A 27,571-nucleotide genomic window follows, 5' to 3' on the forward strand; every position below is an offset into this window, starting at 1 on the left:
CTGATGGATTGTTTTCATTCTCCACTTCACGCCGAGTGTACAGAACACAAATTGCTAGAATTCGCCAACCAGAAAACATATACATATGCACCTGTTCACTTCTAATGTTACCTCAGAGCTAGGCTAGATTCCAATGATTACTAACCTCTTTTATAAAACTGACATGGAAAATGCACAGCTTTTCGTAAAAAGCATGTTCACTTGACAGCCCGTCAAAGATGGGTGTTTGCCTGGGGAAGCCGTGTGTGAGCAGGTCCATTTGTAAGAGACCCGGGTCTGGTCAGGCGTCAGAATTATTGGCTTTGCCCATTCACATCAGTCAGCTTCAAAGTCTGATTTCTGTGCCAAGAAGTTAGTAAGATCTGAAACTAGTCAAAGTAGCTTCCATTTACTTACAGTTTGGGAACATTTTTTCATGATTTGGTCAGCTTCCTAGGGACAAAATGCCAGTGAAAGAAATGGTTCATCAACAGAGTTAAATCATTGGATCAGTAGAAAGATTAGATCTTGGTTTTTAATGAACTAGAACATGCTTTCTTTTTCTCCTTTGAAAGGTTTTCAATGGTTTATTTCAAATCACAAAATCAAATTTCTTCTCATCCATGGACTCCAGAACTTTCTCACCCTGAATTTGAGGAGGTGGACCCGGTCATGAGTTGATGAGACCAGCAAGGATCCCGGAGGGCTTTGTGACAGAACAGCCACCCTCCTGAGAGCTTTTAGGGAATCAAATACTTACAACCGAGAAGCAGAGAGCACCTGGAGGATACCCCCACTTCCTTGGAAAAAAAAAAAAGTTCAGGGATGGAAAATTAAAACCCATCTACAGGTATTTTCATCAATCTTTTCCACAGCATGGGCTGAGCTGCCATTCACCACCACTCTCCTTTCCCCTTCTTTTTGCTCTTCTGCCAAGAGGGACACCATCATTTCCCTGGGCAACATTAAACAGTCTCTCAAACAACATCAAACTAGGGGTCTTCCCCTCCCTAGTCCTACTGCCCACTCTCCTATGTGGGGAAAACTTTGGGATTACTAATGAGATGTATTTGGTGTTTTGTTTCAAGGCGAGGAAGCTTTTGTCTTGCTTTTCACATGTTCCACATCAGAGTCTGACAGCAAGGCTGCTCTCATGAGTTGATTTTCTACCCTGGCATGTATGCAGTTCTCCAGCCCACAGACACCGCATGCTACAAAGGTTCCATCAAACACTCACGGACATTGTCTGAGGAGCAACAGTGCCAGAGCCAAGATGACCTATGGAAAATTAACGTCTCAGGCGTTTCCCGAAGGTCAGGCTCTTTCTGCCTTCTCAAAAGCTAGTCTAGGGCTTGAGAAGAAAAGTGGTGTGACCCTCCAGCCTTATCTGGGGAGCTAGTTTGTTTCCATCACATTCTTCCAGAACATTCTCCTCACTTGCCCACTCTTCCTCTTGTTCTTTCCCTACAGGGTGGTGATGAGATTATAGAGGTTAGCCCTCTGGACGGGCAAATGTAAAAGAAGGAGCAGGAATCCCACCATCACAGTTACACAAGGGGTTTTCAGAATTCTACCTTGTCATTTAAGTGACTTACCGAAGTCCTCTTAAGTTACCACAACTGTATTTCTTTGCCTTGCACAAAGGCACTAGGGGGCACTGAGGCACCAGGAAGTCCAAAAGACAAAATGCTTGGAAGTCACAGACCTGAAGGAAATGCTGAGGTACCAGTTCCAGAACTTTGCTTCCAGTGTGGGCATTTTTGAGGACATTTCTTCAAAGGTACTTGACATTCTAGGACATGATTCCTACTACTGGCCCAGCAGGTACACAGGGTCCCCCACTTTGATGGTCCCTGTGCTTTCCAGGACAAAATACTGCCCGAAGAGAGGTGATTTTCCATACAGCTTCTGCTCAGAAGGGTCACACAGACGATAACTGCAACAGGAGAAAGATCACCATGAGTCACAGCCGAACAGAAGCAAGAGCTCAAAGAGCATATGCTTCCTTCTCGGCTGAAGTAAATGTCCACCCTACACAGGGCCGCCAGGGGCCACCATTCCCACCAAAGTCTAACAGAAGAGGGCCTCCTGGAGTTGTGCAATGAGCGGCCTGCCCAGGGCATAAACTACAGAAGAGCCCACGGTGGCCAGACGCCCATATCTTCCTTCCATGGAGCGTTCCCATTCGCAGCATTAAGCGATGAGGTACTTGAGATGTTTCGACATACGTTCCCACCTTCCTTTTCTCTAGGCGTCTCTCCTCACTAGAACCACCAGTGCCTCAGGCTTGGAGCCCTGGGGGCCTCCAGTGCCCTCCTCCCCTCACTCTCCACCGCTTCTCCATAGTTGCCAAGTCCTGAGGTTCTTCCTGCCCCGCATCACAGGATTTGCTCGCGGTTTCCCCCACAGCCACCCCCTTGCTTTCAGCATGCTCAGACCATTGTGACAACTTCATAACTGACCTCTTCTCACTCTCCGCTCCCCGGCTTCCAATTCATTGTTGGTGCTACACTGTATTACTTTCTTAATTCTGCTCCGGTCTTAACCATGCCAGGCTCAGGCACTCTCAATGTGCCTACAGAATAACATTCCAGCTCTTCAGCGGGGCACGTGAGGCTGTCCACCTGGCCCCAGAAGCTTTTTCAAACCTGTCACCCTCTGCCCCTTACCTGCACCTGCGTCGCTCTCTACTGGATCCCTCAATGTCCTTTTATCTTGCTTTGCACTTCACCAGCTCCGAGACTCCTGTGAGATGCCCCTCTTCTGCTTCCCCATGCGTTAAAATTCTACCTTCCCCTCAAGGCCCAACTCAAATGCCCCATCTCCTAGGAAGGAAGCCCAGAAGCCCCCAGCCAGGAGTAATTTTCCCAGCCTCAGTGTTTCCCTGCCTGCCCTTGGAACACTCCCATGCCTTGTTCTGTAGTCAGGGCACATGTCTGTCTCTCTGCAAGACAGAGGGTCCCTGCAGAAGAGCAGCTGTGACGAACTCCCTTGTACTGCTCACACCCAGTGCTGGGCCCCACCCGTCCCCAGTGACCCACAATCATCGTTGAATGGATGAATGAAAAGCCTCTATTAGAATCAGCATGAACATCTTTGTCCGGCAGAAAACACAAGCAGTCCCAGGTAGAGTGTGTGGGAACAACATGGCGACATTCTCCCCCCACCCCCCGGGAGAAAGTTTTCCTTCAGTTTCTCACTGAAGCTAGCTCCAATTTTATATCATCTTTATATTTCAAACTTTTTTTAAGATTGTATTTATTTTTCAACAGAGAGAGACACAGCGAGAGAGGGACCTCAAGCAGGGGGAGTGGCAGAGGGAGAAGCAGGCCTCCCGCTGAGCAGGGAGCCCGATGCGGGGCTCGATCCCAGGACCCTGGGATCATGACCTGAGCCGAAGGTAGACGCTTAACGACTGAGCCACCCAGGCGCCCTATTTCAAACATTTTTATAGAATGTCTTCATTTCATTCTACAGTGCTTTAAAAGTGGGGGGGGGGGAACTTTTGTGGCAAGCTGGTCCTTATTTTGTCCTTCACTTCAGAAATGGCTGATGAGCAACCGGAGCAGATCAAATCCAGGGGTTCCTTCCGGGACCCTCAGCTCCTCACCAGACTGCAGGCGCCCCCTGCCTGTCCCGGTCCCTGCTGCATCCCTGAGCCTGCTACAGAGCCTGGCACACTGGGGCCTATCCAACAAGGCTTGCTGAGCAAACAAATGAGCAATCAGCGGGTGGATGAAGGCCATGAGCTGCGGCCCCAGGCGGCCCTGCCTCGCCCCCAGTACTCCCCAGCTCGGCAGTCAGGTCCCCGCAATGACCTTGGACCCTCTCCTCATCTACCTCTCCCATCAGCATGCAATACCAGCGACATTTTAGGATCTGTGTCTATCAGAGAGTGGCTTCTTCAGGATTGGAGTTCTGTAGCCTGGGTCCTCGACTCAGATTATTTCGTGGGGGTGCGGGGGGGACACTGAAAGTTCTAAAGAACACCTCACACAGCAATCTCTTAATCCTTACAACAAGCCTAGGGGAGAATGTGAGTTCTCTCCACTCTACAGCTAAGTCTCAGGAGTAACCAACGTGCCCCAGAGCACAGATCTCAGTGGTCAGGCGGGGTCTGGCCACTCCACCCACAGTCGCCATGCTTCCTACCCAGTATGTGATTGACCCCTGGTCATCTATACCGCATCTGGGTACACACACAGACCTGAGAAAAACTGAGCGGGTTAATACTAATTCTTGTACACAGAGGACTGGCCGCTCGTGGGTTCCACCTGCCTGTTCCCATCAACCACTCACATAGACTCCCCGACCAGGTAACTGAGAGGAGAGGGCCCCTTCCAGCCCAGCCCCCTTAAACAGCGCAAAGTGGGGCAAGAAATTTGGTTCATGCGAGCACAGGTTTGGTCACCTGGTTCGCAGGTGGCCATCCATTTCGTCGCCTAGGAATAGAAACGGGGAGCGCTGTGGCATTGGAGAGCTGGCTGTGTGCGGGCCTGCCTTCCCTACAACCCTTCCCAACTCTCACCCCACCTGCAGCTCCCCCTAACACCGCAGGCCCCTGCAGGGACGCAGGAAGCCCCCATTAACGAGATCATCGGCGACCCCTTGTGGGCATGAGCGGGTACTGCGAGCGGTCTGCAAATGCACATGCACACCAAGCTTCGTTCCACAGACTGCAAACAGTACTGTATCTTCCCGGGACCATCTATGATTTTGTTCAAAGATATATTTTTGTTGTTGTTGGGGTTAATAAACTACAAACTCATTTAAAAGTTCCTTTGTTAATGCATTTTCTTTTTCAATGAATAGGAAACATACAACTACTCTAATGAGCAGGAGGTTCAAGACACTTTTAACTTCAACAGAGGTCTCTAAACTGGAAGGGTGTGGTGTGAGTGGAAACCTGTAAAGGTTTTGTGCACCATGTGCACCATGAGGGCTGCTCATCATTTACTCTGCCTGGTCTGCTCGTTTACTGGTCAGTGCCCAGGCTGTGACGAAAAGCAGGGTCTCTCCCTGGTCACCACTGGATCCCCACCTTGGGGGACAGGCCACTTCTGAGGCCTCACAACCCACTAACCCGATGGCCAGGTTAAGAATGAAACAGCACAGGGGCGCCTGGGTGGCTCAGTCATTAAGCATCTGCCTTCGGCTCAGGTCATGATCCCAGGGTCCTGGGATTGAGCCCCTCATGGGACTCCCTGCTCTGCAGGAAGCCTGTTTCTCCCTCTCCCGCTCCCCCTGCTTGTGTTCCCTCTCTTGCTGTGTCTTTCTCTGTCAAATAAATAAATAAAATCTTCAAAAAAAAAAAAAAGAATGAAATAGCACTGTGAAGGCAGCTTGGAGGAGGGGAGCCCTACAGACTGAGCAGATCTGGGTTGGGTTTTATTTAAGGCAGCTTCAGAGAACAGAGAGAAGTGTCTTCAGACTTCTTCTCCCAGAAGGTGTCAAGTTCATAGACTGAGACTATCAACAATCAGAGCCTACACAGTCATTGTGTACAATATTTTATCATCTATTTTTTAAAATCATATGTATTGCCTTATTCTGATCAACCAGGACAGGTATTATTAGTCCAGTGTTTACCAATAAGGAAACTGAAGCATCGAGAAGCTAATTGACTTGCCAAAGTCATACAATCAGCCAGTGATAGAGCCAGATGGGGCTGGGGGTGTCTGTCTTCTCTCATGGTATTACCACTATATCCTTCTGTCTTTAGCTCAACATAGCCTAACACAAGTGGCAAATGTCCTTAATGTCAAAGTATTCATGTGTCCAACAAAACTTTTGCATCTATGAAGCAAACGTGCTTTCCTCTTTCTATTAATTAGGAGCCAGATGTTCTGGAAGCAGCAATGACAGACTCCCACCACACCTTAAGCCCTAGGGATCAGTGCGGAAGTCACTCTCCTTTAAGAAAGAAAAGAGTAGGGGGTGCCTGGGTGGCTCAGTCCATTGAGTGTCCAACTTTTGGTTTCAGCTCAGGTCATGATCTCTAGGTCATGGGATCAAGTCCCACGTCAGGCTCTGCATTCAGCTTGGAATCTGCTTAGGACTCTCTCTCCCTGTCCCTCTGTCTCCCCCCTCAATAAAATCTGGAAGGAAGGAAGGAGGGAAGGAGGGAAGGAAGGAGGGAAGGAGGGAAGGAAGGAGGGAAGGAAGGAAGGAAGGAAGGAAGGAAGGAAGGAAGGAAGGAAGGAAAGGAAGGAAGGAATTCCATCTTCCTATTTTCCCACTAGCCAGCAGCCTCCTCTGCACCACCCACTACGAGGATCTTACAGACGTTCAGCAGTGCCAGACATATTTCTTTTTCTCTCATTGCTCTGCCACCCCGCACTCTGCCTGTGGGCGACAGGCTTCAGTGGGTAAGGCTGGCAGAGGTCTCCCCTGTGTCCTCAAAGCAACACAGCCCCTGGGCACCTGAGGACAGAGGAAAATGGAAAGCAGCCTGGCTCCGAGCCACCTGCCTGAGAGTGGAGAAGCTGTTCTGGACACCGCTGTTTGCTCTGCTTCCCATGATTTATGTCGCGAAGCCCGGCCTTTCTCTTTCTCCAGATTTATGACTACCTGTCCCAGGGAGAGCATAAATTACTACATCTATGGCCATTTCAATCTCCGTAAGAGATGGGAGACACCTAGGCTGGCTGCTTTGTCTCCCGGGGTATTAGGAGCCATTAGGGTGTGACTGCCGGACCGCAGAAAGCCTGTGGAGGATCAGGGGGCTGTGCTGGATCCTGGGACCCCCGCCGGCTTGCCCTCGCTCTGTGTCTGGGTCAATGATCCTTGTTCTGTAAACACAGCTTCCCAATGGAGGCGAGCACGAAATATTCAGAGGATGGGTCTAAACACCTGAGTGCTTTCAGCGCTGCAGAGACACTAAGTCCAGGGTGACCAAGCAACATGTTGGGGAGAGAGACAGGACAAGATGTATAAAAAAGGGTGACGAAGGGTCCCCAAAACCACTCAGCGGGTTTGCACCGAGACTCATCCAGGTCTGTCCTACCCGGCTTATTTCGGAGGGAAGAACACGCCGGCCTGCGCGGGAGGGGGAGCGGCTGATAAGCACAGGGTTCCTGACTCCCAGGACGGGGCTCCCCCCGCCACCGCCGCCACACCCCCCACCACCTGTCCTTCTCCCTGCAGCGACTCTGCGGCCACAGGAGGTAGGAAGACCAGACTCCGCTTTGTTCTGATGGTGAGTGAGGGCATTTTGAAGAATAGCTAGTCTGTCGTCACTGCTTCTCAAAACCCCACTCTCCTTACTAATGTTCCAACACACACAGTATTATTACAATCCCCAGACATGCAAACAAGTTAAGAGAATTTTATAGCAAACACACATTTACCAACCCCCTGGACTCTACCTATAACACTTTACAGACACTTCCTTTTTTTTTTTTTTAAGATTTTATTTATTTATTTGACAGAGAGAGACACAGGGAGAGAGGGAACACAAGCAGGGGGAGTGGGGGAGGGAGAAGCAGGCCTCCCGCCGAGCAGGGAGCCCGATGCGGGGCTCGATCCCAGGACCCTGGGATCACGACCTGAGCCAAAGGCAGGCGCTTAATGACTGAGCCCCCCAGGCGCCCCTACAGACAACTTCCTTGATCACATTTTTATCCATCCATCAATGCATTATAATTTTTTGGCATTTCCAAATAACTCACAGACATCAGTGGACTCCACCTCTAAACAGTTCAGCTGGCACATCATGCCCTAGAGTTAAAATTTTCTTTGCTTTTTTTGGGGGGGGGATGTACAAGGTGTGGAATACATAAATCTCAAGTATTTTATCGTATTAAGTTCTTAACATTAAGTAATAAATATTAAGTTAAAATGAGAAAGTGAATTAACTTTGTTTTCAGCATTGAGAAATACACAGTGCCCCCTCAAAATGATGAGATTTGCCTTCGGCTGGTCTGTACCTTCTCATGGAATGTTCCCGCAAATCCACGCTCAGTGGTGGGGACCCAGATGGAAAGCAGTTTGCTCTTCAGTTCAAGAATTGCCTCTCCTTAATCCCCCTCAACCCAGCTTGTCTGACTTCACTCCTGATCCATCTCTCTGCCTTGTGGCCTGGCCCTTATGAAGGACACCTGTCTTCTCGGACTACAGGTGCTGGCCACCGAGGGCAGGCCCAGAGCCTCATGCCTGAGGGTGATTTGCCAGCTGGGATAACAGCCCTCTACCCCAGGGCTTCAGCAGGCCCAGCAACAGCCGGATAGTAGCTTCTGGAACAGCAAGATCAGCAGAGTAAGATTGGTGTTGATCAAAGGAGGCTAACCGGTTGGCCTAAAGAAGGCCACAGGTTTGTGAGAGAGGGAAGGATGGCAGGCAGCAGGAGTCACATTCCAGGGCAGTGAGTCTGGTCACACAAACCCCTCACTGTGCTCTCCCACGATGGTTTTGGAGCCGGATGGCACCAACTGCGCTCCTGCCCCAAGTCTTCTGGGGCTTTGCCCCAAGAAGCTGTCACGGTGGTGCTCCATGCCTTCCCTTCCCCCTCTATTAGAGCCACCTGGGGACACAAGCCAGGGTCAAAGCTGAAGGGCTCGGGAGCTGCAGAGATGAGACCTGACAGCCCCCCTCCAACCTTACACGGGGCAGATACCACCACTGAAGTTGCTCAGGTCTTCAACTGTCATTTTAGCAAAAGTAACGCAGGTTGATCACAGAAAGTTTAAAGACTACATATAAGAATATATCTATTTGCCCATAATTCCATTACTACAAGAGCACCTCCATTAACATTTTGGTTTATAAACTTCCAGCCCTTTATCACTCATGTGCATTTATATATTTAAAAAAAAAGTAAAATCGGGGCGCCTGGGTGGCTCAGTCAGTTGAGCGTCTGACTCTTGGTTTAGGTTCAGGTCATGATCTCAGGGTCCTGGGATGTAGTCCCGAGTCCGGCCTCGTGCTGGGCATGGAGCCTGCTTGAGATTCCCTCTCCCTCTCCCTCTGCTCTTTCTCTCTCTCTCAAATAAATAAATCTTTAATAAAATAAAAAGTAAAATCAAATAAAAAAATACTCTATCTGCTATTCTGTAATCAGCTTTTAAAAAAATCCATGTTATTTTAACTATCTATTCAATTTAAACTTATTCTATCTTTCACTTAAAATTTTTTTATTTTTTATTATATTTTAGAGTAAACATAAAAGTAGAAATGCTGCAATGAATCCCCATGTAATTATCACTCATATTCTATTAATCAAGGCTTTGACACATTTTTCCATGTGACCTTTTTTTTTTTGCTAAAATAATATACAGCACTTCCCAGACATCGTGTCAATTCCCCTACTTACTTCAGCACCTTTCCCCAAAATACATGGAGAAATTCTTACATCACGATGCCATTATCACACCTAATACATTTTTGGTATCATCTAATACTCACTTCATAATATAGTTTGCCTAAATATCTAAACAATGCATTTCTTACATTGGTTTGTTTGAATCATGAACTCTAAATGAGAAATAAAATTATTTGTGCAAACAGGCATTCTGGGAACCACGGCCCCCAGGAATACTGCCCAAGTTACGCAGTCACTGGGACCCCCTGCAGCATTAAGACTGTATGTTCATGGTATTTTCACTGCTTCTAGAGAGATCAGGCTGCCTAGTCCTACCTCTTCAGGGTCTCCAGCGGCTCCTTCCTGCTCATGACGCCGGTGTCTGGGTCCACCATGGTTAAAATGCACCTGGACACACACACAGCATCATACAAGGGACAAAGCAGAATGGCCTTAGCCCTCCCCTCCTTCTCCCTGCCAGGGGTGGAGGAGCCTTACCTGGAACAAGCCATTATTCTTTTCATTATCACGTCGCCAATAAGCAGCTCATCCCACGAATCCTAGGAAACAAAGCACAAAATTCCTGTGAGCCCTTCTGAGCCCTTGCCCGGACACACCTGTGTAGGGACTTCACATGAGGTGCCGCCTAGCAAAGCCACTTACGCCCAAGATGGCGGACATTTACATCAGCCCTGAGAAGCCACACACCCTCCTGCCCCCTCTCTGCCTATGACATGTCTGTTCATCTTCCCGAAGTGAAAGTCTCTCTCTGCTCTCTGTGGTTGGAACTCCCCTCGGACAGAGGCCACTGGGCTCAAGAAGTGGGGAATGGAAGGCTTGGGGCCCCCAGAGGGCGTGGGGGACAGAGAGAAAGGGCGTGGAGGGGGAATCACTCTAAATTGTGCAGCCTCAGGTGGATTTAGACCCTGAGGGCATTGGTAGGTTTACCTCGCATCTCCCCAGGTGGATCCGAACAGATCAAGAGGGTGCCCAACGTCCTTATGTCTGCATCTCCCCTGGCGTGTGAGCACAGCACTCCAGCCCAACAGGCTCCTCAGGCATTGGCCCACAGCCTGGGTCAGTGGTGCCTCCTTTTCAGGACAAATCAAATCAATGGACGTGGCGCCCCCTCAGATCCAGCAGGGGAGATAGGAAAAGTTAACGATCGATTTATTTTTTAAAGTTCCAAAAACTTTGAGCAAAAGCACTGTGCGGTCGTACACTGTGCGTGGGTCTAAGTGCACAGGCAAGAACTGATCTGGAGGTTGAGGGGAACAAAGCCTCGGATTGCTCTGCTCAGGGGAGGTTTTATGGAAAAGATAGGATTGGAATGGAAACTTCCAGAACAGAGACTTTGGAAGGCACAGTAGAATAGAAGGGTGAGGAGGCTCAGGGAATGATTAGAAGGAAGACACTGAGGAGACAAAGGACATGTGATCACAGTCCTAAACTTCCCACCCAGGGAGGGGAAGTGCCACTGCCCGAGGGCTGAAGACAAAATTTCTTGAGTTAAAACCAACCTGCCCAGTCCTTTGTTGGTCACAAGCCAGAAAGAGACCTGCAGACTCAGAATTTTACCTCTGAGAGTGTGTCTCATTCTTGCTAATACGTATTGTAGTTTTTAATTATAAAATGGGTCTCTTAACTGCAGGTGTCACAAGGATCCCAAAAAGCTTGGGCCGCCAGACTAGAGCAGCCCCAGCCTGTTCTGTGTGCATCTTCCCACCAGGGGGCACTGTGGTCATAAAAAAAAAACATAAAAGATGCAAAAGGAGAAACGTGGGTGGTTCTGGGTAGGAAATTAATTTATTATTCATTAAAGAAGTATTTCCAGAGCCCCTTTTAGGTTAGGGGTTGAGTCACAGATATATAAGGTAAAAAATTCCACCATAAGGAAAGCCAGAGATGTAAACGGGTCTAAGGCCTGAGCGCTGGGATACTCTGAGCCTGAGCGGACCCTTAAGGGCCGCCAGCTGCCGTCCAGTCTGGGTTGATAACACCCCTGGGGTCACCTAACCGCCTGCGCTCACCCCCTTCCTGGCCTGTCGCGCTGGCCTGGTCACAGTCTGATCACCTGGGGCTGTGATCTCCTTGGGAGAAGCAGCCATTCTTCTTCAATCCTGTTTTTCCACGTGTCACCCACAGTGCAGGGGACACAGGGGCACCAACTCACAGTGGGATGAGTGACACGCTATGACAAAGTGAGCTCAGCCAAAATGTTGTATTAACATCTGACTTAAAATGTAAAATATTCCCAGTTAGGGAGCGCTCAGAGTTAGATGGAAATGAAGACTTCCGGAACAAGATTCCGTTCAAACAAATCAAAATCTGAGGTCCTACTCTGGGCTGTCTCCTCTGCACTCAATTTCATCTACATCTGACCACCTCCCAACTCTGGGGTAGCAAACGTCATCAACAAGACCCAGGGCTCAAGGACTGCGGGCGGAAGGAAGCTTAAGTCGGTCATAGCTGGGGGAATGCCTGAGCCAGGCACCTTCACTCTGATTGTAGGACAGAAACCCTCCCCCACCTCTGTCTGACACTTTCCACCTCAGGGAGCTTTTCCGCAGATTATCCACCTTGATTCTGACAGCTACCCTCAAGGGAGGGGCCGGCTGAAATCATCTACAGGTGCAGGAAGCAAGGGCCTCGAGGGGTGCAAGGACCTGTCCAGGGTCACACAGCCACTTAGTGAAGCAGGTGGATTCAAATCCGGTGCCCCAACCTCATGCACGCCCCCTACGATGCTCAGAGCCCCTTTGGCCCCTGGTACAGTCTGGGTTCAAGACCCAGGTCCTCCACTTCTTGCCATGGGGTAGCCTGGGGCGAGCCAGGTCATCCCCGCCCCAGGCCTCTCCTCTCCCCCTTATAAAAGGGGAATGATGACTTTCATCTCCCTGGGCTGCAAAGCACAATGTGAGCATTAAATGGAAACCCTCCCCCTCCTTTCTCTTTCCCTGAGAAGGAAAACCCTCCAGAGAAACTGCTTTCCTGGCCACAACTGGTGCGAGACGAATATCAATGAGATGGTCAAAGGCAACCCACACTGATTTTTCCCTCTTGTCTGAGTCCGACTGAACTGCGCAGGATGTGAGCAAGGGCAGACGAGCTCCCTTGTCACTGTGGAACACGGAGAGAGCCCAGTCCAGGCTGTCGGGGAGAGAGCACATTTCCCACCTCACGGTAGGAGCTGACCTGCCATCTTTGAAAGACATGATACGCTCGGAGCGGTTCACATAAAATGTCAGAGGTGGATTTGGAGTTACTTCTGTTGCCCTTCACTGACTGACACTGCATTTATACTTTTCATAAGTTACCTCAGCCAAACTGATCCTTTAACAAGCCTGTAAGGTAATCCTAGGCAGAAAGGACCACCCCATTCTCCAGGCAGGTAAAGGAGCCTGAGAGGGAGCACACAGAGTCCTACAGGGGCCAGCAAGGAAGCCGACAGCCAACCGCGGAGCCTTGGGTTTGAGTGTGGGCTTCAAACCTCTGGACTGCTTTTTTTTTTTTTTTAAGATTTTATTTATTTATTTGACAGAGAGAGACACAGCGAGAGAGGGAACACAAGCAGGGGGAGTGGGAGAGGGAGAAGCAGGCTTCCCATGGAGCAGGGAGCCCGATGTGGGGCTCGATCCCAGGACCCTGGGATCATGACCTGAGCCAAAGGCAGACACTTAACGACTGAGCCACCCAGGCCCCTAGACTGCTTCACCAAGCCCCCAGGCCACCAATCTCTGCCTTCATGGTTGACAAGGGACAGAACCAAACAAAACATCCAAAGACAATGACAAAGGTAAATCTGCCACCAGAATCATGTGGCCCTCATGCTAAGCCACAGCGCAGACATCTGAGTGCAGATCAAAGGTGACACTGGAAGAATTTTAGGGTAGTTCCATCTAGCTTGGGGACTCCACTCCCACACCCCAACAGCCATACATCAACAGCCTGTCTTCTCCTGGGGACATCGGTTGAATAGGAAAACCAACTTCAACAAGACATGAGCACACCCTGAGTTTGATCCATGGCCCACACACATCATGTATTTTATGCTATATAAATTTGGCTCAAAAAGTACTCTACCTACTGAGAACTGTCCTTAGAAGTCTCAGACCCAGAACCGCCCATCACCAGCATGTCATTTATATTTGCGCCCTCCGTGCAGAAGTCCGCATTGATTAGATGGTTAAGAAATCAAAACTCTGAATTGTCTAGCATACAACCAATAACTAGTGAATTCTTCAGAATAATCTAATGCAACATCAGAGGCTCTTATACCTTAAAAAAAAAAAAGTTAAATCCAAGAAAAAGGACAAGGAAGGCATCAAGTTACCTCTGCATAGACACCACACCCTGAAATTACAATATTGGGCCTGAAGTTAGTCATTTTAACTTTCTTCTCCAGCCTGGAATTGAGATCTGCCAACGATGCCTCAGAAAGGATCAAGTATGGGCTGGTATCTGAGTACACAATCTGGTAAGGAAATAGAAATGGTTAGAATGTGGTACACAGAGGTCACATGTGTCTAGTTCCTGGAACCCTCTCTTCCCCGGCCCCACCCCCATGTGCACACGCACGCACAAACACACACACAAACACACACACACACTGTTTCTAAATATTTCTTTTAGTTCTTTATATAGAAAAGTCATAGTGGTTCAGAAGTCTTAAATAGCCTTGCAGATAACAGGAATTACATGATGGAATGAAGAGAACTTGGCCTTGGGATCAAGAGCTGCCACTGGTCAAGTGCCCTTAAGGAAGTCACTCCACCTTTCCAAGCCTCAACTTCCCCAATGTTGATGGGCTTGATGACCTCAATACAGGTGATAAAAATACTCACTGCTTCCCTGGATACCTATTATTTAATGCAACATGCAAATCAACATCAAATTCGTTTACTGACCATTTATATAGTTTTTTTTTAACAGCCATAATAATTGTGCTACCAACCCTCCTTTCATGATGAATCCTTACAGCCTTATTCCTGAAAGGGCCAACCTGGTCACTTTAAGTCTGTGGATCTCCATACTCCCACACTCATTTGCCAATTGTGATCTGCCAATTGCAATCACACTGTAAAAAAGGTTGGACTCCACATACAACTACAGAATAGAATGGAAAAGATCTGGACGTAGAACAGTTTTGAAACCCTGTCGGCACTGGAAGGCTTACATAAGTAGGAAGGTAGATGCCCATGGGAAAAATGCAACAGTCCCCCAAATCAAGAAACACAGATGAAGTTTCCAAAGGAAGGGCTTTTATTTTTTTGCCTATTTTTTATAATCCCCAGCCACTGCTCAGGCCAAGCTTCCTGGCAAAAATGACAGGGCGGAGCTCAGCAGACAGGCTGCCCCGCCTGATGGGCTCTGCACCCCTGAGGAAGCCAGTCTTCCACAGGACACACCAAAGGCCAAAGCCCAGGGGTGCTCCTCTGACCTGGTCGGTGGGCCGGAACACGTCCAATATTTGGTGAGAATTTCTCGGTTGCAGGTGAGGCTCAAAGTACACCAGGCGATAGGGCTGCGTCTTCAGGAAGCTAGTTATCCACTGGGCCGCCGCCTCCCCACAGTCCCTGCCCTCGATCTCCAGGCCATGCACTCTGCAGGGGGTGGCAGGAGCAAAGAATGGCCGTGGCTTTGAAAATCTGGATACCCTAGCATGTCCCACACATATCCGAAAAGCTGGGATGTCACTGCGATTCCTGAATTATCAGGAAATACCATTTTAGCCTGGTCCTGCCTCCCAACCCCTGTGTAAGGCTCAATGAAGTCAGTTTCAAACCTTGTTTTCCCCAGTTTTATAACAGAGTGATGCATACCTGTGCCTCCCTATCTGGATGCATGGGAGAACAAAATAAGATTATAGGTTTGAAAAGATACAGAGTTCTCCAGAAGAAAATGAATACATCAATATAAAGTAAACTAACAATTACTGCAAAATCTGGTTCACCCAGCTAGATAGCAACCACAAATCTTTACTAATAGGCCAGCTAAACATTACCAGTATGATGATAATGAAACTAGATGCAGCAATGTATGTGAAAATGTTCTATAAAATCTAAAACATTATAGACAACAATAATCTGATTTGATTTGGTTGCTAGCAGTAAGCGTTGGATTTGAAGTCTCCCCTGCCCCAGACATACAGGATGCAGAACTGCATGGCAGCTGTATGTGTCTCACAGCTCAGAGAGGAAAGAAACAGTTATAGGCTGGTGTTTCCCAGGTGTAGGACCATCACTATTATGGGTATTCAAGATAAGACTTACACTTGGGTACAACAGGAAAGAATGGTGAGTGGCAGAGAGAGAACATGATTCTGTTCAGTTTCACGATAGTAAGGCTTTAACTTCTAGCAACATGTGATAATCATCTCTTTTTTAAAAAGAAAGAACGGACCTCAGGTCCAGAGACTTCTGCAGGCAATATTTCTAGCTAGAATTAGGTAACATTCCACTTATAGCATATATTTTTTAAAGATTTTATCTATCCATTTGAGAGAGAGAGAGAGCGCACGCACAAGCAGGGGAAGGGCAGAGGGAGAAGCAGACTCCCCGCTGAGCAGGGAGCCCGATGTGGGGCTCTATCCCAGCACCCTGGGATCATGACCTGAGCCAAAGGCAGACGCTTAACTGACTGAGCCACCCAGATGTCCTGAGATACACATTTCTTATGGAATTATAATACATTGATATTTTATTACTGAAGATGTACGTAAATGAACTCACTACACATCCTGTACAATAAGAAAATACTAAGAATAAGAAAAATAAATAAATGCCTTTAAGGTCTTTTTTAAAAGCTAAATCAATTTGAAGGAAAACATCAAATAAGTACAGTTGACTCTTGAACCACGTGGAGGTTAGGAGTGTCAACCCTCCATGCAGTGGAAAATCCACATATAACTGTTGACCTCCCCAAAATTTAACTACTTATAGCCTACTGTTGACCAGAAGCCTTATGGGTAACATATAAACTGGTGATGAACACATATTTTGTATGCTATGTGTATTATCTATTGTATTCTTACAATAAAGCTAAAGAAAAGAAAATGTTATTAAGAGAATCATAAAGAAAAGGAAAGAAATGTATAAGACTGCACTGTATTTATTGAAAAAAATCTGCATGTTCAAATCCACAGAGTTCAAACCTCTGTTGCTCAAGGCTCAATTGGATGCCCGAGACCCAGCATAAAGCATGGCTGAGTTGTACCAATGCCTTAAGTTTGGGAAAGAGGAGAGAGTCAGGTAGACCTACTCGGGGGTGCATCCTGTTCCCACAAATGACTAGCTCCATGACCTTGGTTTTATCTCTTACTTGGTGCCTTAGTTTCTTCATCTATATAATGGGGATAAAATCACAACCTTCTTATGAGGATCAGGGATCATCTATACAAAGTCCCCCAAACAATTCTGAGGTTTCGGATGTGCTCAGTAGATGGTAGTAATTATTCTAGTTTTGGGGTTTTTTTTCCCAGTTATTTCAAGTGAGCTTTCTTCATAGCAGTCTCTTATGATCCTTTGCATTTCTGTGGTATCAGTTCTAATGCTTCCTCTTTCATTTCTGATTTTATCTGAGTCTGCTCTCATTTCTCTTAATCTAGCTAAAAGTTTGTCAATTTTATCTTTTCAGAAAACCAGCTCTTATGTGTGCCAACTGTCCTCAATTTTTTAAAAAATAGGGGCACCTGGGTGGCTCAGTCATTAAGCGGCTGCCTTTGGCTCAGGTCATGATCCCAGGGTCCTGGGATCGAGCCCCACATCGGGCTCCCTGCTCAGCAGGAGGCCTGTTTCTCCCTCTCCCACCCACCCCCCTTGTGGTCCCTCTCTCGCTGTGTCTCTCTCTGTCGAATAAATACGTTTTTTAAAGTTAAAAAAAATGTTTAAATAAAAATAAACCAGCTCTCCATTTTGTTCATCGTTTCTGTTATTGTTCTGGCCTCTGTTCCATTTATCTTATCAAAGATCCGCTCTGATCTTTGTTATTTCCTTCCTTACGTTAACTTCGGGCTTAGTGTGTTCTTTCTCTAACTCCTTGAGGTATAAAATTCAGCTGTTTATTTGAGATCTTTCTTTTTTTCTAATGCCGGCATGTATCACTATAAACTTCTCCCTGAAAACTGCTTTTGCTGCATCCCATAGGTTTTGGTAAGTTGTGTTTCCATTTTCGTTTGTTTCAAGATGTTTTCTTACATTTCCCTTTCGATTTCTTCTTTGACTCACTGGTTGTTCAGAAGCGTATTGTTCAACTTCTGTATGTTTGTAAACTTTTCAGCTTCCCTCCTATTTTGGTTTCCAATTTCATACCATTGTGGATGTAAAAAAATATGTGATATGATTTCAGTCTTCTTAGGTTTACTGACTTTGTTTCATGACTTGTCACAGGATCTACGCTGGAGAAGCCTTCTTGTGTGCTTGAGCAGAACATGTATTCTGTTGCTGTTGGAGAGAATGTTCTGTAAATGTCTGTTAGGTCCACTCGGTGTGAAGTATGGCTCAAGGCCAACATTTCATTAGTGACTTTTCTCTCCACATGATCTATCCATCGTTGAAAGTGGGATACCAAAGTCCGGACTATTGCTGTCTTGTCCACTTCTGTTAGTATTTGCTTAATATATTTAGGAACTCCAAGGTGGGGGGGGGGGGCATATATATTTACGATTGGTACATATTCTTGATGAATTTATCTCTTTTGGGGGCACCTGGTGGCTCAGTCGGTTGAGCGTCTGCCTTCGGCTCAGGTCATGACCCCAGGGTCCTGGGATCGAGTCCCGCGTCGGGCTCCTTGCTCAGCGGGGAGCCTGCTTCTCCCTCCCCCACCTTCCCTATCTCACCCCCCCCTGCAGCTTGTGCTCTCTCTCTCTCTCAAATAAATAAAATCTTAAAAAAAAAGAATTTATCCCTTTACATAATATAATGTCCTTTTTTGTCTCTTATTACATTCTTTGGCTGAAAGTCTATTTTGTTTGATTAAATACAGAAACCCTTGCTCTCTTTTGGTTTTTGGTTTCCATGTGTGTAAATATCTTTTCTTAACCCTTCACTCAGAGCCTATGTGTGTCCCTAAAGTTGAAGTGAGTCTCTATGAGGCAGCATATATATGGGTCTTGTTTATCCATCCAGCCTCTGTGCCTTTGACTGGAGAATTTAATCCATTTCCATAAATTATTAATAACAAGGGGCTCCTGGGTGGCACAGTCAGTTAAGCATCCAACTCTTGATTTCGGCTCAGGTCGTGATCTCAGAGCCATGAGATTAAACCCCCACGTCGGGCTCCATGCTTGGTGTGGAGACTGCTTAAGATTCTCTCTTGCCCTCTCCTTCTGCCCCTCCCCCCAACAGCCATTGAGTGCACTTGTGCACTGTCTCTAAAAAAAAATTATTGATAACTAAGGACCAATTAATGCCATCTTATTATTTTCTAGCTGATTTGTAATTCCCTTGTTCTCTTCTTCCTCTTTTTCTATCTTCCCTTGTAAATTGATGGTTTTCCATAGTGAAATGCTTTGATTCCCTTCCCTTTATCTTTTATGATTCCACAGAGGATTTTTTGCTCTGTGATTATCATAAGGTTTAATTAAAACATCTTATAGATACAGCAGTCTATTTTATGCTGACAATTTAATTTTGATCTCATACAAAAACTCTACTCTTCTACTTCCCACTTCATGTTTCTGATGTCACAATTTACCTGTTTTTATATCACATATTTATTAACAAATTATTGTAGCTATAGTCATAATACTTGTCATTTAACCATTATGCAAGACTTAAGTGATTAACGCACCACATATTACAGTATTTGAGTATTCTGAATTTGATTTTGTGTTTATTTTTTATTTAATTCTTTTAGTAATCTCTACACCCAACATGGGGCTCAAATGCATGACCCCAAGATCAAGAGTCACATACTCTACCAACTGAGCCAGCCAGGTGCCCCAATTCTGTGTTTACCTTCATCAGTGTGTTGTATATTTTCATATGTTCTCATATTAGCATCTTTTCCTTTCAGCTTGAAGAACTTCTTTTAGCATTTCTCGTGAGGCAGATGCAGTGGTGATGAACTCCCTCAGCGTGTGTTTGTCTTGGAAAGTCCTTATCTGTCCTTCACTTCTAGAGGCTAACTTTGCCGGAGAGAGTATTCTTGATTGGCAATATTCTTGATCATCCCACTCTCTCCTAGCCTGTAAGGTTTCTGCTAAGAAGTTGGCTGATAGCCTTAGGGGGGTGCCCTTGTAAGTTACAAGCTTCTTGTCTCTTGCTGCTTTTAAGATTCTTTTCCTTTGATTCATGAACTTGGCGATGCAAAGGTCTCCCCAGATTTAGAAAGTTCTCCGCCATTACTTCTTTAACTAAATTTTCTGCCACTCCTACTTTTTTCTTCTTCGGGAACTACAAGAATTCACCAATCGTTTCTTTTAATGGTAATCCATAGAGCACATTGGCTTTTTTCACTCTTTTTCATTCTCTTTAATTTGTTCTCCTCTGACTGGATAATTGGAAGATCTGGTCTTCGGTCCCAAAGATTCCTCTGTTTGCTTGACCCATGTTGCTGTTATAACACTCTAGTGCATTTTTCATTTTATTCATTTTATTCTTCAGCTCCAGAATTTCTCTTTGGCTCTTTTTTTTTTTAAATCATTTCTATCTCTTTGTTTTGCTTCTCACTTTGCCCATTTATTATTTTCCTGTTTTCACTGAATTGTCTCTCCATGTCTTCTTGCATCTCATGGAGTTTCCTTAAAACAGCTATCTGAGAGCGGCTGGGTGGCTCAGTCGTTAAGCGTCTGCCTTCGGCTCAGGTCATGATCCCCAGGTCCTGGGATCGAGCCCCTCATCGGGCTCCCCTGCTCCGCGGGAAGCCCGCTTCTCCCTCTCCCTCTCCCCCTGTTTGCGTTCCCTCTCTAGCTGTGTCTCTCTCTGTCAAATAAATAAAATCTTAAAAGAAAAAAACAGCTATCTGAGTGCTTTATTGGGTAAATCATACACCTCCATGTCCTTGAAATAGGTTACTAGGTTCCTATGCTCTCTTGGTGATGTCATGTTTCATTGACTTTTCATTTTCCTTGGGGTTTTGTATTGCCGTTTTCATATTTGAGTGGGAATTACCTCCTCCAGTCTTTACTAACCGCCTTCAGTAGAGAAGATTCATAAATACCTACAATATGAGGCCCTCATATTAGCACAATTTGTTCTCTGCCTTTTTTCTTTCTCTTCCCACATTTCTCCTATGTTCTGAGCAGCCTCAGCTGTGTCATTGGGTCCAACATTCCACTGACACACTGTCCCAAAAAATCCAAGCCAAAAAAAAAAAAAAGTCCAAATGTTCCTAAAACTTTCAACAAAGATAATGTAGGCATGGTTTGAGGCTATATGCCTGAATAATCCATATAAGGCCCTAATTCTCTGTATCCTGTTAGTGGCTGGCATGACTTGTAAGAAAATCAAGCAACAACCTCAACAGTAAAAACAGGTGTACTGGCTATGATCATGACCTTTTGAAAGTGACCCCTGCATCCCAAGACTCGTCAGAAATCTTTAGGAGACTGTGGGCTGAAGTTACAACTCCTTCACAAGAGAATGGCCTGTGCTGCCAAAGAAACCCAGGTCCAAAAGGTCCTTGACATCTTCACCCTAAGAGTCTGTAAACTATTGTAACATGTTTAAACCTTCTCATTTTGCAATTTCCAAACATGCTCTTGTTTAGTCTTTTGAGTGTGGACCAGAGAGCCTGTACAGGACCATGAAAAAAGTTTCCACATAATTCCAAATGAATTAATAATTAAGTGGAAAAAAATAACCACAAGAAAGTATGGGCAGATACCCAGTCATGGCAAAGAAACAGGAGCCAGGATGTGAACAAATATATAATACAAATTGCAACAGACATATTAAAAAATTTGCCTCAGGGACACCTGGCTGGCTCAGTCCATGGAGGATGCAACTCTTTGATCTTGGGGTTGTGAGTTCAAGCCCCATGTTGGGTATAGAGCCTACTTTAAAAAAAAAGTAAAAATAAAAAGTTTGCCTTGGACAGTAAATTAAATGCAAATTAAAGTAACAAGAAACTGCCATCTTTTTCCTATAAAAATGGCCAAATATTTTTGCACACAGTGGTCAGAATGCAATTAGACAGAGATGCCCATAAAATACTGGTAGCTATACAGTTGGTATAAGCATTCTGCAAAACTATTCAGCAACGTATATCAAAAGTCTATAGTTTCTTGTTTCTAGCAAAACCACTGCTAAAAATTTTTCCCTAAGGAAATACTAAGCATTTTGAACAAAGATTTATACCAAGATTTTTTCACATTCTTCTTCACACCTGGAAATAATAGAACACAATCCAAATATTTAATTGTGGGAACATGTTAAAATGCATTATAAGACACACCCTCAGAATGAAATAGTAGGCCGACATGAAGATTGTTATTTTTGAAGATTGTGAACAATATGAAAAGGTGGGGTGTCTGGGTGGCTCAGTCACTAAGCATCTGCCTTCAGCTCAGCTCATGATCCCGGGGTCCTGGGATCAAGCCCCGCATCAGGCTCCCTGCTCAGCGGGAAGCCTGCTTCTCCCTCTCCAACTCCCCCTGCTTGTGTTCCCTCTCTTGCTGTCTCTCCATTAAATAAATAAATAAAATCTTTAAAAAATATATGAAAAGGTACTCAACATATCAAGTATATGGCAGTATTCAAGACTCTGATTTTTAGGGCGCCTGGGTGGCTCAGTTGGTTAAGCGACTGCCTTCGGCTCAGGTCATGATCCTGGAGTCCCTGGATCGAGTCCCGCATCAGGCTCCCTGCTCAGCAGGGAGTCTGCTTCTCCCTCTGACCCTCCCCCCATCTCATGTGCTTTCTCTCTCATTCTCTCTGTCTCTCAAATAAATAAATAAAATATCTTTAAAAAAAAAAAAGACTGATTTTTATATTATTTCTTTTAAAGTATTAACTACAAAGACAGAAAACATCAGAATATTACTTATAGTTAGTTACCTCACAGATTTTTCTTTACTTTTTTTTTAGTATTTTCCAGTCTTTCAACTACGAATATGTATTACATTTATAATTTAAAAAAAAACATCAAATTAAAATAAGAACATATTATGTCTGAAACTCTAAAATATTACAGAAATTAGATGGGTATCGCATCTTATAAACTTCTGGGGATCTTTAGATATTTTTCAGCTAACTGGGATCTACATTTTTTGATGTGATGTTATTTTCTATGATAGGCTATGGACTCCATTCAGCCTTCACAACGCATTTTAACTCAAGATGCAGAAACGATGACAAAGTATAATTAGACCAAATTCTAATTTCCCCATGATGGGATAAAAAATCACCTCGAGACATCAGGTCTCAGAAGCAAAGCTAGTTTTCTTAGACTAACTGTTTCCTTACAGCCCTTCTAATGTCAGGGAAAGAGCCTCTGTACAAAGTCCCTTCCCGGCTGAAATCTCCACCCTCGCTATCACGCAGACAGACCCCTGGGCACATGCAAGTCAGATCACTCTCCTGATTGCAGCTGTCTTTTCTATCTTAGAACGTCCTTTCATTAGTGCTAAATATCACAGTTCACAAAAATATTTGTGACTCCCTTCCTAACTCAGATATGGAAGGTTCCCAGTCTCTCCAGGCGTAATAGGGCAAGTCCGATGGTAATACCTAGATCGCATCTCACCCCTTCCTGGACATTGTCCACCATCACTCCCACCTCACCTCTGTCCTTCATCCTCTGGTGGTGTTATTTTCTCTACCCCTGCCTTACCTGCACTTGTAAACTGCATTTGTGGCCGGTGTCTTGAGGGGCAACTGCAGGTCCTTCGTGTAGGCTGCACTGAGAGTCAGGGCATCACCCTCACAAGTCAGGGAAATCAGGACCAGACGAGGCTCCTGTCGAGCTGTAACCATGTTCCCCTTCTCATTGATCACCAGCCAAAACCTGCCACGTTCAAAACACAAGATACACGTGGCCCACCATGACGGGCGGTCAGTCTCTGTGGGAGCTTCAGGCATATAAATGCACTCTTTGATTTCCTCCCTGTCAGCTTGGTGTGTGTGAGTTTGTGTGTCTGTGTGTATGTGTCTGCCTGTCTATCCTTAAACATCAACTCAGCAGCACAGCAAGACTGAGGCTGTCCGTTAATTTCAAAGGGTTTAGGAACCGGTCAAGCATCCAATATATATATAATATCTTCAGAACATTTTGAGCTCCTGGATGGCACAGAAATCAAAGATGTTATTATATTTTCATCTCAGCTGCCAGAAATCCTGACCACTTTCATTTAACATGCCCCAAAAAGATGACAAGAAACTATTTCCTGGAAAGACGTTAAGAGCACAAGGAAGCACCATGCCTGGCACACAGTAGGCCCTGGGCTCCTGCAGTGAAATAACAAGATTGTTGCTCTGTTGTTCTCAGAGCATGGAGCTCAGTGGGACAGCATAGGATGCCACTTAGACCTTGTCAAATCCACCCCTACCTTTTTAAAAAATTACTGTTTCGTATTCAGGGCGGTGAATTCTGCAATTTGCTCAAAGGTCTAATCGTTACTATGGCCAAAAATTTTTCTGGCACAACACTCCTGATCCAGAGGCACTTCTCAGAAAAAAAAAAAAAAGAAAGATAAATGGAGAAATAAGAGCAGTTGAAAATGGTTTCAGGGGTGGGAGGTAGGGAATCATTTGTATAGGTTATTTCTCAGCTACTGAGGAAGCAAAACATATTGACATGTTGGTAATTTCAATTCACACTGGATCAAGTGATTACAGTTATAGAAGTGAACTTGTGCTTTTGGAGTCTATAAACATAACATGCCAGTGAATATGTGAGGTTGTGAAAGAGCTTCCTTGCATCACCTCCAGCAGGTCATCATGGTTGAAATGTTTCAGCTACACTAGAAAAACAAGGTTAGTGGGAGCCCTTTCCTGAACTGCCCGTTTATCAGTCCTCATTCTTGACCCAGACAGAGCGCTTCCCTGCTCCAAATCTTTTGTACCAGCACAGGAATATTCTTCTTCATGTAATAATTCTTCCAGATAATGATGGAAGTTTGATCTTGCCTTTCTTTTTAATACTTCAAAGTAATCTCTATGCCCAACAGGGGGCTCGAACTCACGACCCCAAGATCAAAAGTCTCAGGCTCCTCCCCCTGAGCCAGCTGGGCATCCTGGCAGTCTGATCTTTCTAAATCACCAATCTAATCATGTCACCCCCTCATGAAAAATCCCTTCATGGCTCCTGCTTTCAGGATAAAACCCTAACTCTTCGACAAGGCAGGCAAGGCCCTACATAACCCCGCTACCCTCCCAGCCATTCACAACTCCGTGTGCCCTCACGCAGGCCAGCCTCTTTCTTAATTTTTTTATTGTGGTAAAATATATACAACATCAAGTGCCTGGCATGCTCTTAGGTATCTCCAAAAGGATTGAAAACAGGGCCTCACACAGATACTTGCACACTGATGTTCATAGCAGCAATATTCACAACACCAAAACATGGAAACATCTACAAAGAATGGATATTTTTTCAATGTGTTTTTAATCATTTTAGGTGCACAATTCAGTGGCATTAAGTACCTTCACAATGTTATGCAACCATCACCAGTATCAATTTCCAAAACTTTTTTATCATCCCAAATAGAAACTTTGAACCTATTAAGCAATAACTCCCCGTTCCCCCTCTCCCCGAGCCCCTGGTAAACTCTAATCCACTTCCTGTCTCCACGAATTTGCCAATGCAGCTATTTCATATAATTAGGATCACATATTTGTCCTTTTGTGCCTGACTTATTTCACTTAACATAATGCTTTCAAGATTTATCTATGCTGTAGTGTGTATCAGAACTCCGTTCCTTTTTGTGGCCAAACAATATTCCATTGTGTATAGATGTTGTTTACCATTCATCTGTGGGTGGATATTTGGGTTGATTCCATCTTTTGGCCACTGTGAGTAATGCTGCAGCGATCACTGGTGTAGACGTATCTGCCTGGTTTCAATTCCTTCCGCCAATTCCCTAAGAGTACACTCACCTTTTCCCCAGCATACCTCCCCTCCAAGTCCAGGGTCTTTACCCAGCTTACTCCATGTCTCTCTCTCTCTCTCTCTCTCTCTCTCTCTTTAGAATGTTCCTCTCCCAATTTACTTGCCTGGAAAGTTCATAATTATTTTTTAATATTCAGTTCAAGCTATAATATTATTCCTGCCCACCCAGGCGGTTTCTGGTGCTCCTTCTCTGTGCTCCCTGGTACTTGTCACACTGAGTCCAGTAAGCCTTTGTTTGCTTCTCCCAATCACACTTCGTGGTAGTGGGTGGACAAAAATAGTGTCTGCTCTGATTGTTATTTACTAATATATGAGCTCGGGAAATATTCCCAATCCATACAGTAAAATGATAACGCCCCTTGCCTCTGGGGCCTACAAAATGAATTCAATAAATTCTACCATCTTGCAGAGTCAGCAAACTCCGTACAATCCATGAAATATCTAGGACTCTTGGCTTCCTTCCTGAAGCAAAGATGCATAGCTCACCCTTCATTAATGCTGTGAGTTGCCCTCTGTCCGGAGAGCTGCAAGGAGGAAAAACTACAGCCCCTCCCCTACCCCCCACCCCCACCCCCGAGTTCTGGGTTCCCTGCAGAAGCTGTGAGGGCTGGTCTGGGAGGAAAGAGCTTAAAGTGCAGCCTTACAATGAGGTTCTGGGCTGGCCTGACGCCAGACGCAGAGGAGAACAAAGCCGCTCGCTCAGGGCCTCTTGTGCCTTCCCTGAACCCCAAGCGTTTACGCAGATCGTGACTACCCAGATAGTGCCTTAATAACAGGACTTCACAAAGCACCCGCGTGCTAAAGAAAATGAGAGTCCTGGTCCCCTCGCTGGGTGGCGCGGGACCCCGGTTTCTTTATCCATGCAAGAGGGCTTGCGAGAATTAGGGGAAAGAGCACGTGCAATAGGACTTCCTCAGCGGCAAGAAGTTTTAAGCTTCAATAGCTGTCATTATGATTATGCGCTCCACCTTGGTGCGCTCCTTGAGGGCTAGGCTCCGCGGCCCCAAGTCTCCCCAAGTTCTCCAGAGACAATTAATAAAACTAATGTGCTGGGGACCAATCCCTGGGCGCTTGTCGCCTCCGCTAGCCGGAGTTGAAGAAATCCGTTTGCACACTGGCAGACACCTGGACGCCAAAACCACTCCCCGGCAGGAGCGCAGAGGTGAAAGGGGCCGTGGGAGGTGAGAATACAGCTGTCTCCGGAATTGGGTCAGGACACAGAGCCCCAGGGTCCCGGGCCCCTGGGGTCCGCTGTCGGGAGGTAATGGCCCCTCGTTCTCTTTGTCCTTGCCCCACTGTAAGGGAAGGAAGGACCTGATGGCGGGCTCCGCAGACCACCCCGCTCCCGCCCGCGGCCGGAGCCCACCCCGCGCAGCCGCCGCCCGGCCCGGCCCTACCTGTCCCGCAGGTGGCCGCAGCGCAGCCCCAAGGCCGTGCACTCCGCCGCGCTCACCGGCACCCCCTTGCACGACTTGACCGGGTAGATCCAGAGCTGCGCCACGGTGCCCACCTGCTGGAGCCGCCGGCGCCGCCTGGAGCGCGCGCGGCGCCAGGCCACTGTCCCTAGCGCCACGGCGGCCAGTCCCAGCGCTGCCGCCCCGAGCCAGGAGAGCCGGGACGGCGCGGGGAGGCGCGGCGCGGGGAGGCCGAGGCTGCCCAGAGCCGACGAGCCGGCGGCGCCCATGGCCGAGCGGGCGGGGGCGCGGGCGGCGGCGGCAGCTCCGGCGGGGCCCTCCACGGACGCCCAGCCGTCACCCGGCGGGAGCGCGGCGGCCGCTGGGGCTGCGGGGGAGGTGCGGCCCTTGGCCAGGAGCCCAAAGGGCAGGCCGCTCCCAGTACCGCGGCCTTTAGCTGAGGGGTGGCCCCCCGGGGCGCCGGCGGTGGGAGGTGGTGACTCCGCTGCGGCCTGGTCCTCGCCGCACAGCCTCCTCCGCCTTCCGCGGCCTGCGGCTGCAAGGCCGTGCGCCCTCCCTCAAGATCGCCTTTCTTTACGAATTTATGGGTTTTTATTAAACCTAAAGTGGTCACAGATACCAAACTTGCAGGACTAAAGCGTGATTTCTAAATTCGAAATCCGGCGGCCGGGAGATCCCTGCCTTGGGGATAATGGGGCGCCGGTGGGCACAACGTGGCCGGCACGGAGCGTCCCGCTGCCCTCCGCCACCCTCCCCGCCGGCCACGCGGAACGAGGGAGCTTGCGAGAGTGGGAATCAGCGCGGACGGATGCCGCTGGGCGCCCAGGGC

The 27,571-nt window shown here is 46.8% G+C and overlaps 1 protein-coding gene across 1 annotated transcript; it reads right to left on the reverse strand.

Annotated features, from left to right (window-relative positions):
- Window positions 1-440: 440 nt before the first annotated feature.
- On the reverse strand, window positions 441-27,011 carry MTARC1 (mitochondrial amidoxime reducing component 1). Its single transcript, XM_028104807.1, has 7 exons — window positions 26,725-27,011; window positions 23,051-23,224; window positions 14,718-14,880; window positions 13,611-13,751; window positions 9,776-9,837; window positions 9,614-9,685; window positions 441-1,915 (listed from the first exon to the last, which is right to left on the reverse strand). The coding sequence occupies exons 1-7, from the start codon at window positions 27,009-27,011 to the stop codon at window positions 1,789-1,791; spliced, it is 1,026 nt and encodes a 341-aa protein (XP_027960608.1). The 3' UTR covers window positions 441-1,788.
- Between the last annotated feature and the right edge of the window lie 560 nt (window positions 27,012-27,571).

Source organism: Eumetopias jubatus, unplaced genomic scaffold (genome assembly GCF_037043125.1).
Source record: "Eumetopias jubatus isolate StellerSeaLion01/CBP00866 unplaced genomic scaffold, mEumJub1_p1.0 scaffold_12, whole genome shotgun sequence".
Classification (NCBI taxonomy): Eukaryota; Metazoa; Chordata; class Mammalia; order Carnivora; family Otariidae; genus Eumetopias; species Eumetopias jubatus.